General features: G+C 42.7%; 1 protein-coding gene across 1 annotated transcript in view; it reads left to right on the top strand.

Moving 5' to 3' along the window:
• LOC126424670 (trichohyalin-like) overlaps positions 1-12,511 on the top strand; it is a 187,267-nt gene extending 174,756 nt beyond the window's left edge. The window contains exon 17 of the mRNA XM_050087400.1: positions 12,413-12,511. Within this exon, the coding sequence (XP_049943357.1) occupies positions 12,413-12,511 (99 nt within the window). The remainder of the gene's footprint in view (positions 1-12,412) is intronic.
• The last annotated feature ends 7,879 nt before the right edge of the window (positions 12,512-20,390 follow it).

Raw genomic sequence — 20,390 nt, 5'->3', positions numbered from 1 at the left:
AATGTTATTTGGCAGCCTACAAATTTTTATTATCACAAATATAATATTTACAACTACCGACTATTAAACGGCCAAACGCATAAAGTGATACTGAAAATTTATGCTTGTCCGTGATTTGAGAAATCCCTTATACCTGGAAGGAGCCCGAAACGACTTGTTATCTCCAAGTTTTGACCGCCACAGACGGCTTTCGAAAGATATACAATTAATCGTCGCCTTCGACTTTACGAGTACAAGTTGCGGGATGGTATTTTTCGTGAAAACATGAAAAACAAAGGTAAACGGCACCAGCTGCATTGAATAAATGCTATGTTTCCGCGCACGCAAGCTCTTTTGAGGTTTTCCGTGGAAAAACAAAACTCGTTAACATTTTCAAATACCTCTTTTTCAGCCGATAATATGGAGCAAACCATGCATAACGCAGCATTTCCTTAAAAATCGGCGCTGATCATTTGTCATGCAGTATCGAATGTATTTTAATAGCGTCTTCACGAGAAGCAATTTCTCGTTCTCTTTCGATTCAGTACGAACAATTTTGAAGACACGAACAAGCATACATTTTCAGTATCACTTTATGCGTTTGGTCGTTTAATATTCGGTTGTTATGAGTATTACATTATTTGTGATAATAAAAATTTAAAGAGACCTTTGGAGAGAAGAGAACCACTTGTATGAATATCAAGAGCTCAGATGGCAACCCAGTTCTAAGCAAAGAAGGGAAGGCAGAAAGGTGAAGGAGTATATAGAGGGTTTATACAAGGGCGATGTACTTGAGGACAATATTATGGAAATGGAAGAGGATGTAGATGAAGATGAAATGGGAGATAAGATACTGCGTGAAGAGTTTGACAGAGCACTGAAAGACCTGAGTCGAAACAAGGCCCCAGGAGTAGACAACATTCCATTAGAACTACTGATGGCCTTGGGAGAGTCAGTCATGACAAAACTCTACCATCTGGTGAGCAAGATGTATGAGACAGGCGAAATACCCACAGACTTCAAGAAGAATATAATAATTCCAATCCCAAAGAAAGCAGGTGTTGACAGATGTGAAAATTACCGAACTATCAGTTTAATAAGGCACAGCTGCAAATTACTAACGCGAATTCTTTACAGACGAATGGAAAAACTGGTAGAAGCGGACCTCGGCAAAGATCAGTTTGGATTCCGTAGAAATGTTGGAACACGTGAGGCAATACTAACCTTACGACTTATCTTAGAAGAAAGATTAAGAAAAGGCAAACCTACGTTTCTAGCATTTGTAGACTTGGAGAAAGCTTTTGACAACGTTCACTGGAATACTCTCTTTCAAATTCTGAAGGTGGCAGGGGTAAAATACAGGGAGCGAAAGGCTATTTACAATTTGTACAGAAACCAGATGGCAGTTATAAGAGTCGAGGGGCATGAAAGAGAAGCAGTGGTTGGGAAAGGAGTGAGACAGGGTTGTAGCATACCCCGATGTTATTCAATCTGTATATTGAGCAAGCAGTAAAGGAAACAAAAGAAAAATTCGGAGTAGGTATTAAAATTCATGGAGAAGAAGTAAAAACTTTGAGGTTCGCCGATGACATTGTAATTCTGTCAGAGACAGCAAAGGACTTGGAAGAGCAGTTGAACGGAATGGACAGTGTCTTGAAAGGAAGATATAAGATGAACATCAACAGAAGCAAAACGAGGATAATGGAATGTAGTCAAATTAAATCGGGTGATGCTGAGGGTATTAGATTAGGAAATGAGACACTTAAAGTAGTAAAGGAGTTTTGCTATTTAGGGAGTAAAATAACTGATGATGGTCGAAGTAGAGAGGATATAAAATGTAGACTGGCAATGCCAAGGAAATCGTTTCTGAAGAAGAGAAATTTGTTAACATCGAGTATAGATTTAAGTGTCAGGAAGTCGTTTCTGAAAGTATTTGTATGGAGTGTAGCCATGTATGGAAGTGAAACATGGACGATAACCAGTTTGGACAAGAAGAGAATAGAAGCTTTCGAAATGTGGTGCTACAGAAGAATGCTGAAGATAAGGTGGGTAGATCACGTAACTAATGAGGAGGTAATGAATAGGATTGGGGAGAAGAGAAGTTTGTGGCACAACTTGACTAGAAGAAGGGATCGGTTGGTAGAACATGTTTTGAGGCATCAAGGGATCACAAATTTAGCATTGGAGGGAAGCGTGGATGGTAAAAATCGTAGAGGGAGACCAAGAGATCAATACACTAAGCAGATTCAGAAGGATGTAGGTTGCAGTAGGTACTGGGAGATGAAGAAGCTTGCACAGGATAGAGTAGCATGGAGAGCTGCATCAAACCAGTCTCAGGACTGAAGACCACAACAACAACAACAAAAAATTTGTAGACTGCCAAATAACATTGTAAATTTAATAAAAGTTCATCCGACTACACGTATTTTTCCCATTACATCAACTGTAATATAGATAGTAAAGAAAATGACTGTGTTAGAAATAAAAAAACTGACGAGCGGGACTCGATCCAGCAACCCAACGATTACAGAGCTTGAACATTGACCACTCGGCGGCCGGCGCTTCGTGGTAAAAATGGCCACGCACAGGTTTATATTTGAAGACCTAAATTATCTTGCGATTTTCTCAATAACGCTTGAGAAGTACGTGCTACTGCTTACACATTTTGTTGTCCTCATGGAGTACTGCGACTGTACGAAGCTTGCAGTAAATCCGCGTTCCAAACGTCGTGGCCTCCCCTTGTGAGTGTGGGAACGTTACGGCACCGAGATGGCGGCTGTAGACCCGACCAAAGCCGTCAAAGACCAAAACGTCTGTTACTTTCTGGATTGCCGTCGTAAATAACCAAATTCTATTTGTCGTGCACGTACCGTGTACTAGTATGGTTACATCTGTAAGTGATTTGTGGGCATACAGTACACAGAGGTGCCACTTCATGCAGCCGGAACGGCTGGAACACAGTTGTTCGCTAAGTTCAAATGAGCTCATGTGCTGATACGTTTATGTCGTTCTATACTCCTTCAGCGCTCTGTCAGAGTTCATCAGTCTTGCATGTTTAGTGATCCACAACTTCCAGATATTCATTAACGGACCTATTCTATACACCAAGACCTGTACTAGAAATGTTTCCTTTGCCAAAATCGGTTTTCAGGTTTGTAACCCATGAGTAGTGGCATGTGATACAGAGGGACAAACAACTATATGTTAATCGATTTCTGCGAAATGATAACTCTGCACTTATAGCTGTAATATAAGTCTACTTACATTATGCACTTCTAGTGCAATGATATGCTTGTTATTCAATACGACAGGATCTTAAATATGTCCTATAACACAGTGCACAGTTTGTCATCTATGTTACTGCTGTCAAATTTTAGGCAGCGACACTTGATAACTGTCATATAGTGTAAACATGGAACTGACAGGCCAAGGAGTCTACATTACATGTATTTTGTTATTTCTAAGATGATATATACGTCTATATCTGTGACATGCATTAATATAATTATGTAAACTACAATTTTTGATAATAGGCATGTGAAGGCAGAATAATCAAAAGATATAAGATTGCAAAATAATCCAACATATCACACCAAATTAGACAATTTTCCCTTCAGAACATAGACTCCCGACTAAAATTGTTCGGTTAAAACACTGTTGAAATTTTGTGTATACATCTTATTCTGTAACTCTGTTTGTTCATTATGTTATCCAGTTGTTTTGTCATGTAAGTGTATAATTCCGATTCTTCTAGAATATTTAATAATCTGCCTTTTCCTGCTTTGTGGAGAGTGGTGCTTTTTCTGTTAATATCATAAGCACAACGCTTGTATTCTAGTAAATGAGCTCTTATTGCTTGAGGATTGGCTTTAGATTTAGAGAACACACTGATTTTAGTGAAGCGCACTTTTGTAATCATTTACATACCCACCGATGGAGTGTACATGCACAAAGTTATGTTGAACGCCGAATATGTCACATGGATTCTTTGATGTTTTTGTCAGACAGTGTGTTTACTCAATATCCAGAGTAAACATTAATGAAACCGGCAAACTGCAGTGACAGATTTCTGACTCGAAATGGAAGAAAAAAGGTCCAATGAACATGTGTCCAGGAATGGAGAGTGTGTTTGCAACGACAGCATATCGTCCTGGAACACAGTACAGAGCTCCATCATGTCCACGTCACAACATACAGGGTGATCAAAAAGTCAGTATAAATTTGAAAACTTAATAAACCACGGAATAATGTAGATAGAGAGGTAAAAATTGACACACATGCTTGGAATGACATGGGATTTTATTAGAACCACAAAAAAAACAAAGTTCACAAAATGTCCGACAGATGGAGCTGGACAGCAAAACTGCTACCGTGATGGGTGAGAGGTACGCCGATATGTTACAGAATCGCATCATCCCCAGCCTGTCTGATAAACACCTGCTGGAACGTACGAGGTTTATCCAGGATGGCGCTCCACCCCATATTGCTAGACGCGTGAAAGATCTCTTGCGCGCGTCGTTTGGTGATGATCGTGTGCTCAGCCGCCGCTTTCGTCATGCTTGGCCTCCCATGTCCCCAGACCTCAGTCCGTGCGATTATTGGCTTTGGGGTTACCTGAAGTCGCAAGTGTATCGTGATCGACCGACTCTCTAGGGATGCTGAAAGACAACATCCGACGCCAGTGCCTCACCATAAACTCCGGACATGCTTTACAGTGCTGTTCACAACATTATTCCTCGACTACGGCTATTGTTGAGGAATATTGGTGGACATATTGAGCATTTCCTGTAAAGAACATCATCTTTGCTTTGTCTTACTTTGTTATGCTAATTATTGCTATTTTCATCAGATGAACCGCCATCTGTCGGACATTTTTTGAACGTTTGCATTTTTTTGGTTCTAATAAAACCACATGTCATTCCAAGCATGTGTGTCAATTTGTATCTCTCTATCTTCATTATTCCGTGATTTATTCAGTTTTCAAATTAATACTGATTTTTTGATCACCCGGTATGTTGAAAGGGGCCCCCATGGTATTGCAGCAGATGGGGATAGTTGCGGTTGTCATACAGGATACACATAATCGTGCTTTGGCTTACACCACGTTGGTGGGCTACTTACCTGGAGCTTGTATTAGGGTTTGTCTCAATATCCTGTGGAAGCCGGTCCTCCAGGTATGATGTACGCATAGTCCGCTGCCCGAACCCATAAACACACGAACATCCTAAAAGGGAATGAAATGCAGTGCGATGTGGTTGATGTATGTGAGGGTACCTGTTTTTGTATAGCCATACTGCATCTGGACCGTTTCATCTGCTTGGCTCCACACAAACATCTTTGATTTTTCCCAACATGAATACGGGCCATCCTGCTGTTTACAGTACGCTGTATCAATCACACAGCCTGCAACACACAAGGAACACATGGCACATGGTCAGAGGAACTTTCATTCTCCAGCACAATCTACCGTGGAATCTGTACCTGCAGTCTGTTAGCTTCATTAATATTCATCTCGTACGTACAACAATGCCAACAAACTTGGAGATGTGGTAGAGTGAATTGAAGAACTAATTAAGGATTTGAATCTATATTCATTTATGTCATCCAACACTGATAAAAGACCCTTTTTTCATCAGCTTCATATGCTAACATTTCTGAAAATGAGTTTCTATACTAAATAAATTTCCCAAGATACGCTTATAACCTAAGAAAGTTTTTTAGTGTGGTTTTTGTTACATCCTGTGTCTGTATACAAAAAATTATATGTATTATGAAAATTGAAAATGGAGGAGGAAAACAGAAAAGAAAGGGAAAGGACTATTGATGTCAGCTGCATCCGGACTTCATATGAAATTAGCAGTGATGACTGAAAACGTGTTCCAGACAGGGATTCGAACCCAGGATCTCTTTCTTACTAGGCATTTACATTAACCACCGCACCACCCGAACACAAAGTTTATTGCAATCGCGCGGACTGTCTTGCCAAACCTCCCAGCTGACCCACGTCCCCACCTACCACCACCTGTCCACAGATACTTATAACAGTTTCCACAACGAAACTTTGTCTCGAAACCTGACAGAAAATTCAGAGAGATTCTGGTCGTATGTGAAGTATGTTAGCAGCAAGACACAATCAATGCTTTCTCTAAGCGATAGCAATGGAGATATTGTCGAAGACTGTGCTGCCAAAGCATAGTTACTAAACACAGCCGTCCGAAATGCCTTCACAAAAGAAAACGAAGTAAATGTTCCAGAATTCGAATCGAGAACAGCTGCCAACATGGGTAACGCAGAAGTAAATATCCTCGGAGTAGTGAAGCAACTTAAATCACATAATACACTCCTGGAAATTGAAATAAGAACACCGTGAATTCATTGTCCCAGAAAGGGGAAACTTTATTGACACATTCCTGGGGTCAGATACATCACATGATCACACTGACAGAACCACAGGCACATAGACACAGGCAACAGAGCATGCACAATGTCGGCACTAGTACAGTGTATATCCACCTTTCGCAGCAATGCAGGCTGCTATTCTCCCATGGAGACGATCGTAGAGATGCTGGATGTAGTCCTGTGTAACGGCTTGCCATGCCATTTCCACCTGGCGCCTCAGTTGGACCAGCGTTCGTGCTGGACGTGCAGACCGCGTGAGACGACGCTTCATCCAGTCCCAAACATGCTCCATGGGGGACAGATCCGGAGATCTTGCTGGCCAGGGTAGTTGACTTACACCTTCTAGAGCACGTTGGGTGGCACGGGATACATGCGGACGTGCATTGTCCTGTTGGAACAGCAAGTTCCCTTGCCGGTCTAGGAATGGTAGAACGATGGGTTCGATGACGGTTTGGATGTACCGTGCACTATTCAGTGTCCCCTCGACGATCACCAGTGGTGTACGGCCAGTGTAGGAGATCGCTCCCCACACCATGATGCCGGGTGTTGGCCCTGTGTGCCTCGGTCGTATGCAGACCTGATTGTGGCGCTCACCTGCACGGCGCCAAACACGCATACGACCATCATTGGCACCAAGACAGAAGCGACTCTCATCGCTGAAGACGACACGTCTCCATTCGTCCCTCCATTCACGCCTGTCGCGACACCACTGGAGGCGGGCTGCAAGATGTTGGGGCGTGAGCGGAAGACGGCCTAACGGTGTGCGGGACCGTAGCCCAGCTTCATGGAGACGGTTGCGAATGGTCCTCGCCGATACCCCAGGAGCAACAGTGTCCCTAATTTGCTGGGAAGTGGCGGTGCGGTCCCCTACGGCACTGCGTAGGATCCTACGGTCTTGGCGTGCATCCGTGCGTCGCTGCGGTCCGGTCCCAGGTCGACGGGCACGTACACCTTCCGCCGACCACTGGCGACAACATCGATGTACTGTGGAGACCTCACGCCCCACGTGTTGAGCAATTCGGCGGTACGTCCACCCGACCTCCCGCATGCCCACTATACGCCCTCGCTCAAAGTCCGTCAACTGCACATACGGTTCACGTCCACGCTGTCGCGGCATGCTACCAGTGTTAAAGACTGCGATGGAGCTCCGTATGCCACGGCAAACTGGCTGACACTGACGGCGGCGGTGCACAAATGCTGCGCAGCTAGCGCCTTTCGACGGCCAACACCGCGGTTCCTGGTGTGTTCGCTGTGCCGTGCGTGTGATCATTGCTTGTACAGCCCTCTCGCAGTGTCCGAAGCAAGAATGGTGGGTCTGACACACCGGTGTCAATGTGTTCTTTTTTCCATTTCCAGGAGTGTAAAAGCAAGTCTTCTGGTCCAGACTGTATACCAATTAGGTTCCTTTCGGAGCATGCTGATGCATTAGCTCCATACTTACACAATCATATACAACCGTTCGCTCTACGAAAGATCCGTAGTCAAAGACTGGAAAGTTGCACAGGTTACACCAATATTCAAGAAAGGTAGCTGGAGTAATCCACTAAATTACAAGCCCATTTCGTTAACGTCGATATGTAGCAGGATTTTAGAACATATATTGTGTCCGAATACTAAGAATTACCTCGAAGAAAACGGTCTATTGACACACAGTCAACGTGGATTTAGAAACCATCGTTCCTGTGAAACACAACTAGCTCTTTATTCACATGAAGTGCTGAGTGCTATTGACAAGGGATTTCAGATCGATTCCGTATTTCTGGATTTCCAGAAGGCTTTTGACACTGTACCACACAAGCGGCTCGTAGTGAAATTGCGTGCTTATGGAATATCGTCTCAGTTATGTGACTGGATTCGTGATTTCCTGTCAGAGAGGTCACAGTTCGTAGTAATTGACGGAAGGTCATCGAGTAAAACAGAAGTGATTTCTGGCGTTCCCCAAGGTAGTGTTATAGGCCCTTTGCTGTTCCTTAAGTATATAAGCGATTTGGGAGACAATCTGAGCAGCCGTCTTCGGTTGTTTGCAGATGACGCTGTCGTTTATCGACTAATAAAGTCGTCAGAAGATCAAAACAAACTGCAAAACGATTTAGAAAAGATATCTGAGTGGGTCGAAAAGTGGCAGTTGACCTTAAATATCGAAAAGTGTGAGGTCATCCAGATGAGTGTTAAAAGAAACTCGTTAAGCTTCGGTTATACGATAAATCAGTCAAATATATAGGCCGTAAATTCAACTAAATACCTAGGTATTACAATTACGAACAACTTAAATTGGAAGGAACACATAGAAAATGTTGTGGGGAAGGCTAACCAAAGACTGCGCTATGTTGGCAGGACACTTAGAAAATGTAACAGACCTACTAAGGAGACTGCCTACACTACGCTTGTCCGTCCTCTTTTAGAACACTGCTGCGCTGTGTGGGATCCTTACCAGACAGGACTGACGGAGTACATCGAAAAGTTCAAAGAAGGGCAGCACATTTTGTATTGTCGCGAAATATGGGAGAGAGTGTCACACAAATAATACATTATTTGGACTGGACATCAGTAAAAGAAAGGCGTTCTTCGATGCGATGGAATCTTCTCACGAAATTTCAATCACCAACTTTCTCCTCTGAGTAAGGAAATATTTTGTTGACACCGACCTACATAGGGAGGAACGATCACCACGATAAAATAAGGGAAATCAGATTTCGTATGGAAAGATATAGGTGTTCATTCTTTCCATGCGCTATACAATATTGGAATAATAGAGGTGAAGGTGGTTCGATGAACCCTCTGCCAGGCACTTAAATGTGATTTGCAGAGTATCCATGTAGATGTAGATGTAGATCCAGATTGAAGGTGGTCAAGTTGAATCACTTATATCTGTTTGTCTGTTCTGTTTGACATGTCTGACAGGACAGACATGATGAATAAATATAAAAATTACACGTGTGAAAAAGTATTACAGTACAATGAAAAATTTCCGTTTAAGTGAGTCCGCAAACGAGCCGTTAGCGGGATAATTGTTAATGACTTCAGTATTATTTACTGTCCTCGATAGTAGAAGTGCAGATGGAATGGAAACTATTTGATTAAGACTCCATCTGACTGGCCTGAAATTTCGCCAATGCGAGGACAGAGGTGTCAGAAGCCAAGATACAGGCCCTGCTTGTCCTGTCCATCCTGGGCGAAAGTTGTGTGCTAGACGTTAGTAGCAACAAGGCCTGGTGCTCTAGAATGCATATATCGTTTTGCCCAGCTCCGTGTCATGGGTGAAATATTGCAATCGCGCGGGCTATCTTACCACCCCTCCCAGCTGACCCACGTCCCCACCCACCACCACCTGTCCACAGATACTTATAACAGTTTCCACAACGAAACTTTGTCTCGAAACCTGGCAGAAAATTCAGAGAGTTCTGGTCGTGTGAAGTATGTTAGCAGCTTCCGTATTTACCTGTGATACTCCCTGCATACAGGCTGAATCATAAATGAGGTAACATAGTTTAAGAATAGAATTCCTCTCTCCGCAGTGGCGAGCTCCAAGCGTCTCGCCTTGCGGTGTGCACAAGGTTGGCCCAAGATTCATCTCGCTCCATAAGCTACAGAACAGTATTCATTTCTATAAAAAAAGTTCAATTCTTTTATCTTGGCGGTTCGCGCATGACCGCCCAGACGCGGGAGATTGCTGCGTTGCTAGTTGCACGTGCCAAGCAAACTTGCGTTTAGGGGGGAGCGCGCAGTTTATGAAGTAAAGCCACCACGGCCGCATTAACCCTTTCGCTGCTACAGAGATGTGCTCCCCGCATTCCGCGCTGTGCGCTATTTTGTCATCACTGCACTGCTCGCCTGTGCAGACACATGGTGTTTCGACTGCTTTGACACACTTATCATTCGATTTCATAAAAACTATTTGACCCAAAAATTTTATTTTTACACATCTTCTTGACTGATACCTTCCCCCCCATAAATGACTTAATTTTGTTTCGATGTTCAACGCAGTTATTGTGCAGCATTAAATGTAGTAAACCACTGCACGAAATTTTGAAGAGTTTGCAGAGGTAAAAGTCCATAGCGTATACTTTCCATATGGTTGATTTCAGTTGCCACTAGAAATTTCAAAAAATTACATTCAAACGAATAAAATCCAGGAAGTAAGACACTTCGATATTGTTTTTAAATAAATAAAATATTAAGCACAGAACAAGGTTTGAAATCGGAACCTTTCGCTTAGCTGCCCAACACTGTAACCATTACGCTAACGCAGCTTATCAATCAGTATAGTTCCTGGAGGATTTTAAACGAGAACGCAAAATACCGACAAACAGTGTTGGTATGACTATGAATTACTCACGTTTGTCGAAGTACAATAGGAAATAAACAATTACCGCTGTTCTTTATTGCGAAAAAGCGGTTAGTGAGAATGATACAAACACCTTTCCTTGCTACCGCCTGAATTACGACGCTTATTCCTTGTTTGGTTTAACTAATTCATAGAATATGAAGCGATTGGCATAAAGAATGATTTTTCCAAACTTTCTATAAAAGAAATTCTGCTATCAAGACATTGCTTTCGTTCAGTTACTTTATTTATGACTGAACGTTTCTAAAACTGAAGACACTCGTCCGTGCTCTGTACTGCAGTCGAGCTCTGGCAACGTTGTTCTCTGCTCATTGGCTAACTGTGTTTTGTGACGTCAGATGCGCAGAACAAACCTAAACTCGGCCGCCGTCATAAATGACGCGCACTTTAGTGGCTGCAGTTACGTTGGGAAATGGGTTTCAACGTTATTGCAATTAAAACAACGAAATTAATTATATTAATTACACTTAAATAGACTGTACCCACCAACACCACTGTAGGTTCTGGAAACTTTTTTCTCTTTCTTGAAGGCATAGTTCAACGCATTTACATATATTTGCGAGTACCTTCACCAATGTTTCACATGCAATATAATGTAGATAATCAGTTATCGCTGCCTTCAGTTCATCTATTGTCTTTGGCTTATTTTGATGTACAGCCACACCCTACAAAGGATAATCGGGTAGAGATAGATCTGTTGAGTACGGGGACCAGAGACATTTCGTAATTACTCTGTCTCCAAAGATTTTCTAATGACCAAATTTGTCAATTTTGGGAATTAATGAAGAGAGATAGGTGAAACCAAGTCTCATCAGTCAAAATATTTCGATCTAAAACACCAAATCAATGTCGGTTAACAAATGGCTGAAACCACAATACGCTATTCGTTTCACGTGGTCTCTACAATGTAATTGTTGCACAGCAGTAATTTTATATGGATGCATCGCCTGTTCTTCGGTTACGGCCTTATGTGTTGTCGTAGAAGAGACTTTAGCCTCTTTCTTCAATTTCCTCACTGATTTTGTTGGTCTCTGCAACGTGAAGTCCGAAATATCGTCAATCTTCCGTTCTGTTAAAATTGTGAGCCCTCCAGTACATGGTGCATGATGAACTGAACCTGTTGCCCAGAATTTGCGAGTTAAATCACTTACACTGTCACTATGAGATCACCTCGAACGGGGAAACGGAATCTAAATTGTTACCTCACATGCTCCGTAAAGTTGCCTGCTGCACGTTAAACCTCTATCTCCAAAAACTGTCTCTCTGCAATGGTAGGTATTCTCACCACACTCAGCTTACACAAGAACTAGACAATAACACAACTAACAGGTGCAACGCACGTGCAACACTATTATAGCCACTTCAGGTCAACGTAACACGTGCAGGCGAGACTTGAACGTCCTGCCAACCTTTGGAGCTCCACAAGGCGAGACACGCGAGGCTGACCGCTGTGGAGAGATTCAGCGGACGCACGGTTTTAAGCACACTTGTTATTTGTTTATCCTAGACTTACAATTTAAAAAACATAGACAGAAGGTTAAGCATTTAGTGAGACACTCTAGACCATTTAAAATCTGTACATGTTGTCACCAAAGTCCCACAAGAGATCAGTATGAAATCTAACGACGACATCAAGAACAATAGTAATAGCAACCGAGGAAGGGTTTGAAAGTATGCTTTCGTTTTCAGGCACCTCCAGCACCACCGGGGATCACGCGTCCAATCAGCTACGTGCCCGGTCGGACAGACGGCGACAACAAGGAAGACGACGGCGCCATTTTCGTCTGAGGAGCGGCCATAGCGCCTTCTGTAAACACTCACTCGTGAATGTGACAAATAAAATTAGTCAGTTTTTATTCCACATACCACGTTCATTCTGATGTGAGATCTTAAGTAGATATCTGAATAGCGTAAGATGCACACGGCGTTTATTCAGGCCCAGGCCAATTACATGTTTTAACATCTTCCTTGGAGACCAATGTGATACGTTCCTACTATTCACACTATCTAAGTCTGTAATTCTCTGAAGAGAACGCTAATCACCTCCATTGAAAAGTAAGCGACATGAATGTTATGGTGAGGACCACAATATTATAATTTAAATGTAGTCAACATAAGTACTCCAAGTTTCTTGATGTTCATCAAATTGCGTGTACGCGCGTTTGTGTGTGTGTGTGTGTGTGTGTGTGTGTGTGTGTGTGTGTGTGTGTGTGTGTGTGTGTGCTGTGTATAAATTTTTCCCATGACATTGTGACGACCTAATTCGTAGTTAAGGACTAGTGATTATCATAGCCTAATATAATCTGTTATTCCTGTAGCCTTCAGTCCAAATACTGGTTTGAGAGAATCCTGAACACCAGTGTATCCTATGCAAGTCCCTTCTGTCCTGCTTAGCTACCGCAGTTTATATCTACTAGAACCCTAGTACTGCATTCAAGCCTAAGTCTTCCTCCATAATCAAATCGATGACTCTCTGACCCCTCAGGAGTTGTCGTAATAACCGATCCATTCTTTTAGTCAGATTGTGCTATAAATTTCATTTCTCCTCGTTTCGATTTGGCACCCTCTCATAAGCTATGTCATCTACCCATCTGACCCTGAGCATTCTGTTGTAGCATCACATATCTAAAGCGTCTGTTCTCTTCTACTCTCTACTATTTATCGTACACGTCTCAATTTCATGTATGGCGGAAATTCAGACCAAATGCAACGCAGATGTCACAGTAAAGGGCGCTGAAGCTGCCGCATCAATACACTGTGGACCGCTCTGGTGACAATGCAGGCATGTATCCTCACAAGCAAATGGTCGTAAACGTACCGCATAGCATCCTGTGATAAACTGTCCCAACAACCTTACACCTATTGTTTCAGTTCACCAATGGTTCCCTATTTCTCACTTCATTGTTTCCCCTTCATTATTTCCTACACCTATTCAACTGGCGAGACATCTATTGATCTCGCTGGCCAGAGTACGCTATATGTGGATGTGCATTGTCCTGCTGAAAGAGCTCCCCACCCTCAAGTCGCAGAAACGGTAGCATGGAGATAACAGAGCGTGGAATGTAGCGGATACTGGTCACTTTATACTGCAGAAACACCCAATGGCCCCTCGCACCATGAATCTGAGTGTCATGGGCGAAATCGGTCTGGAATAGACAGCTCACTAGGTCTACGTCATACACCTGTACATCCATCAGTTGCATACGGACAGAACGTACTCTCATCACTGAAGACAACAGAGAGCCATTCCATTCCCCAGTGAACTCTTTCACGACACGGGGGTAGTATTGCGGTGTCAGTGGTTGCTTGGCCAGAGGCACACATCTGCTGCAAGCAGATGACGCAGCAGGTGTGCGTGGATTTCTACCCTGTATGATGTAGCGGCCGGCCACTGCTGCTGGCAAAACGCATCGAACCTGGTCCACAACTGTGTCAATATTCCACAGACCTCTGATGAAAACAGCGACACACCACTGATACAAAGTGTGCACCATGTGTGACAATCCATTGATATGTCAATCTAACCTACAGGCCCGCAGCTGAAGCTGTTCACCAGGAGTGTGTATTCTTCGGTGGGCCATGGTTGTACCCTAGAGTCAATGTTGCGAACACTGTTCCCCTCTGAACTCAGCACATTTACTGCCTGAAGAGCCAAAACAGAGGACGCACAGACAGGGTTCCTGAGAGCCTTCTGATCGCCTATGACCGTTACAGATTAACCACCAACACAAAAGCCCCTCAGTATGCATACGTTATTCCGTCGTGCCACTGAGCACATTCCCTGAGGGTATTGCAATAATTTTTTCGGCGGTATATTTAACATTAATGTATTGCTAATTAAGGAGAGCATTTATTTCTATACTCAAAAAGAATGACCTGATTTCAAAACTCCATATTTATTGATTGCAAAACACTCACAAAATCTTTAAGTTTTAGCTGTGTTATTACAAATTCCCTACGTGTCCACCAGCAACAGCACAAACATCTAGACGATAGCTAAATTCGACATAAACTTCACACAATATATCTGCTTTTTCAGAAGTTACGGTGGCTGTCGTTATGTTTTTCATTTCTTCTGTGTCACTACATATGGCGTAGATGAACACTGTTTCCTTCACATATCCTGACAAGAAAAAATCGCATGGCGGTCTTCTTTGCCGATCTTGGAGGCCGAGAATGCAGGGCGGTGTCTCAGGGTCCTGTACGCCTTATTCAGCGTTGAGGCGGTGTCCCTGAGAAACTGATGTACGTTGTTGTGCCAGTGTGACGGGTCACCATCCTGTTGGGAAATTAAGTAAGCCGGAAGTTGTGGAAAAAGCCAGTTCTGCAGCATCTGAAGATAGCTGGTTCCAGTTACCGTGTTTTCCTCGAAAAAGGAGGGACCGCACACTTTCAGACGAGAAATGGCACAAAAACCGTTCACTTGAGATGTGTCTCTTTCGTGCTCAGCAATGTCGTCAGGGTTCGGCAGTCTCCAAAGTAAGTTGCCGCTAACATGAAATGTTGCTTCATCACTGAAAATTAAACGTGGTAAAAATGTAAAGAGACGTACCGCTGCTGGTGGACACATAGAGCATTTATAATACCACAGCTAAAACTTCAAGATTTTGTGAGTATTTGGCAATCCATCTCATATCTGTAGTATGCTTTTATCAATAAATATGGAGTTTTGAAATCAGGTCATTCTTTTTTAAACACGCTGTATTATATGTTGTTTATTTGTACCTTGACCATGCATTCTTGCTGCCCAAAATGTAAAACTCATCTCCCTCTTTTTGCATCTCATTTGCTAATCTCATTCGACAGTATCACTTGTCTGGATTCCATTTTCCTTGCCTTACTTCCATTAAGGTTCGTATTCTAACCTCTTCTCATGGCTCTACCAATTCCGTTCAACTGATTCTACCGGTACTTCCTCTGACATAATGACAACACTGTTGGCCATCAGTAAAAACCTCTTCTCCCTGAACCTTAATTCCTTTACCAAATTTCTCGTTGTTTTCCACTACTCCTTGCTCCATGTGCAGATTGAATAACACGAGGGATCTGACTCAATGCTGAATCACTTCCTTCTCAACTACCCCCTCATTTTCAAAATCTTCTACTATTCATAACCTTTGTACAGGTTTTATATAACTATTCACTCCCTGTAATTTATCTCTGATAACTTCAAAACTTAGAAGAATGTAAAATAATATATGTTGTTCCATTGTGTGTTACTTGAAAGTATTTTAATGTATGAATTGAGCTCTGTCATGTGTCATGTTATTGCTACTGAAGTAGTTCGAAAATGAAAGTACAGTTTAAGTTTTCTTACAGGGCCGAATATCGGCTCTTCATTTCTTAAGAGTTGTTTCCCTGCAAACATTGATTATAAAGTGTACAAATAATAAAATGTGTTGTCTTCCCCTGTTGTGTATAATTTCATTTATTTTGCTTCTAGCCCTTACTGAACAAACGCGTCACCGAATCCGTAAATGTATGCTACGTCGGAGATTATCTTTCTCAGCAATCAAGTGAAACAGTGACGTGATGAGGACGTACGACAAAAAATATGTACACTTTGTGACTGGCCTAGAGACAGGAGAAGAAACGTGAAAGAAAAAGAAACACGTTTAATAAATTTCAATGAATGTCCATGTGAATTCTAACGAGGAAGAAAAATAGTGTTTTTAATTTCAAATGACAAAAGGTTCCAGAGGTTTAATAGGGTCGTTAGTATCGTTGCCTACAGCCGCTGATATTAACAAAGTTAAAATTCCGCATATCACTTAATGTTAAGCGAATATTTCAAATATCGGTTTTCCGGACAGTTTTGAAAAATACGTCGCTTCGGTAGCGCTTGAAGAGCTGCATTTTACTTAAAGAGGTGTTGTTACGGCGTGGTCCACTTCCCTGATCTGCAGTCCGACACACTTTTCATTCGGCAGTGCCTGATGGATTCAATGAGCAATCGAGCGTAATGTAGGATCCAGTAAATGGTGGATGAAATTGTGCAAACTCGTTACCGAATGCCACACGTAGCAAATACACTGCTAGGAAATGTATGGTGCAATTTGTAGATTAGTCCACATTCGTGAGTTATATGTAGGCTGGCAATGGCAAGGAAAGTGTTTCTGAAGAAGAGAAATTTGTTAACATCCAGTATTGATTTAAGTGTCAGGAAGTCATTTCTGAAAGTATTCGTATGGAGTGTAGCAATGTTTGGAAGTGAAACATGGACGATAAATAGTTTGGACAAGAAGAGAATAGAAGCTTTCGAAATGTGGTGCTACAGAAGAATGCTGAAGATTAGATGGGTAGATCACGTAACTAATGAGGAAGTATTGAATAGGATTGGGGAGAAGAGAAGTTTGTGTCACAACTTGACCAGAAGAAGGGATCGGTTGGTAGGACATGTTCTGAGGCATCAAGGGATCACCAATTTAGTATTGGAGGGCAGCGTGGAGGGTAAAAATCGTAGGGGGAGACCAAGAGATGAATACACTAAGCAGATTCAGAAGGATGTAGGTTGCAGTGGGTACTGGGAGATGAAGAACCTTGCACAGGATAGAGTAGCATGGAGAGCTGCATCAAACCAGTCTCAGGACTGAAGACCACAACAACAACAACAGTGAGGTCTGAGGTCTTTCCAGAACTTCTTAACATGGCACTTTGCTTATCTCTGAGTGGCTGTAAGGCAACTGTCGGTGTCAGCAGTAACCCGCCTTCACGTTTAAAAGCATTTAATAATTCTGTTAACATATTTCTTCGACCTATAGAGAGACAGAGCGAGCTGTTTGAGATGCGATCCAAAGTAGGGTCCAATTACTTTCAGTTAAATCTCATTGTGAGGCAGATGAAGTTCCAGTTGAGAATAATCTGAGAGTAAATCTGCAGCTCTGGCGTTTGCCTTGTAAGGGACACTTTCCGAGAACCTTGGTCAGAACCGAGGCATACGAAATAAGTTTCATTTGTTTGTGGGAGAAGGTATTCCACAGAAACATGTGACAATTTCTGCCTTTTCTTCAAAATCTCGATGACGAGCATGCTGTAGACATTCTCGTTTCCTATTATCACAACAGCCGTGTTTCGACAGGGCTATCCGCTATCGCACTCTTTGTGTGGAACTTCCTGGACGAGCGTCAAGTACCTGCTCCCCAGTGAAAAAGCTAAATTGAAAAACATTTCATACGAACTTGTAGCACTCCGGACAAAAAGTTAGTAATCCCTTACGTGACACAACCACCGTGCAACATCGGCAGTGTCGTTGATATTAGCATCGTTTCCTCAGGTGTGACGTGTCTACATGAAGACACTCAAAACAAATGAAAATAAAACAGTTTTCCGCGTCACTCACATTTTACCACTGGCCGTTTCGGTGGCTCACACCATCGTCTTCACGTCGAGAAATGTTTAGTTACATAGGTGGTGTTAGTGAAGAGCAGAGACGCCTTTCCACAACAGCAGAACAACGGCAACGTGGGTTATGTTGCGTCTTTTGCTGCTGATAAAAACTTGTAAACTCGAAAGACATGATTTTGCGAGAGTAAACTGTACTTACAGGACAAGTACAATCGTAAAAAGTCTGCATACTGTGTACTTGTTGTATATCGTCTCCACTGTAATTGTGTTTACACTGCCACTCCAAAGAGAAAAGGAAGCATATCGCTAACATGTAGAATACGAGGCCTGTCTAAAAAGTATCCAATCGTTGACCAGAAAAAAATATTTCGATTATTTGACGGGGTTGGGACCCTAATCCCTTCAAAGTACGTCCGTTGTGCTTGCATACACTTAGCCCACGGATCATTCCACTGCCTTCAAACACCTCCGGAAGTCTTCTTCTGGAATGGTGTTCAGCTCCGTCGTCATGTCCCGCATGATCTCTTCTCTACTCTCAAAACGGGATCCTTTCAGTGGCGTCTTCAATTTTGCAAACAACCAGAAGTCGCAAGTAGCCATGTCTGGAAAGTAGGGACGTTGGCGAACCGCTGTAAGTCCATGTTCGGCCAAGAAATTTTGGATTAAGTGGGATGAACGTGCGAGGGCGTTGTCGTGAAGCAATTGCCAGTTTTTCGCCGTCCACATACCTGGTCTTTAGCCCCGAACTGCGTCACGAAGTCGCTGGAGAACATCTTGATAGTACTCCTTTGTCACTGTTTGTCCTTCCAGTGCGTATCCGTGATGCACAGTTCCACGGACATCAAAGAAGACAGTCAGCATCGACTTGATTTTGCTTCGCACCTACCACACTGTCTTCAGCCTTGGAGACTCGGGATGCTTCCACTGCGACAACTGTCTTCTTGTTTCTGGGTCGTACCCATACACCCATGATTCATTACGGTGTTCACAAACCCAGGATCAGTGTTGGTGGTGTCCTGAAGGTCATGTGCAATGTCAAAACGGAGGTTTTTTTTTCCAGCGACAAAATCTTGGGCACGAGTTTCGCAGCCAGTCGGTGCATGTTCAAATCATCACGCAAAATTGCATGTGCAGAATCTTTAGTCACTCCAACCTCTTGGGCAATCTCCCGCACGGTCAAACGACGATCTGCCATCACCAAATTTTGCACCCTCTCAACAACAGTTCCTCTCCGAGCACTTTGGGGCCTGCCAGAAAGCTGGTCACTCTCTTCTGATGTTGGCCATTTTTGTATCGGTTGAACCACTCCTTAATTTGTGTCACACCCATCGCATCTTCTCCAAACACCTACTGAATCTTACGAATTGTTTCGCTTTGAGAATCACCAACCTTTTGACAAAAGTTGATGCAGTATCTTTGCTCAACACATTCAGTCATCTTGAGAGAATCGGTAATCCGACGAACACGTTGTGTAGCACCTCACTCAGCGACTGACGCGCTGGAAGGTGGGGACAAAATTCAAGCAGGCGCCGCGCTATCGTCTCTATTTTGCGCGGGAAAATCATAGGTCGGTTACTTTTCAGACAGACTTCGTATATTTGAAGTGATAGCGTAAATACTGTGTAAGTTGAGAGAACGTACGACAAGTGTACAGTATGCAAACTTTTTACGGCTCTACTTGCCCTGTAAGTACAATTTACCCTCACAGAATCACTTTTTTTTTAATTTAGAAGTGCTTTTCTAAAAACCCGTTTTTATTATCAATAAAATACACAATGTTATCTACAATTGACAGGAATGGGGGAAAGAAATACAGTAGAAGAAGAATGGGTAGCTTTGAGGGATGAAGTAGTGAAGGCAGCAGAGGATCAAGTAGGTAAAAATACGAGGGCTAGTAGAAATCCTTGGGTAACAGAAGAAATATTGAATTTAATTGATGAAAGGAGAAAATATAAAAATGCAGTAAATGAAGCAGGCAAAAAGGAATACAAACGTCTCAAAAATGAGATCGACAGGAAGTGCAAAATGGCTAAGCAGGGATGGCTAGAGGACAAATGTAAGGATGTAGAGGCTTATCTCACTAGGAGTAAGATAAATACTGCCTACAAGAAAATTAAAGAGACCTTTGGAGACAAGAGAACCACTTGTATGAACATCAAGAGCTCAGATGGAAACCCAGTTCTAAGCAAAGAAGGGAAAGCAGAAAGGTGGAAGGAGTATATAGAGGGTCTATACAAGGGCGATGTACTTGAGGACAATATTATGGAAATGGAAGAGGATGTAGATGAAGATGAAATGGGAGATACGATACTGCGTGAAGAGT

Source organism: Schistocerca serialis, chromosome 10, assembly GCF_023864345.2.
Source record: "Schistocerca serialis cubense isolate TAMUIC-IGC-003099 chromosome 10, iqSchSeri2.2, whole genome shotgun sequence".
In the NCBI taxonomy this organism is placed as follows: domain Eukaryota; kingdom Metazoa; phylum Arthropoda; class Insecta; order Orthoptera; family Acrididae; genus Schistocerca; species Schistocerca serialis.
This window is presented reverse-complemented; position numbering and strand designations above follow the sequence as displayed.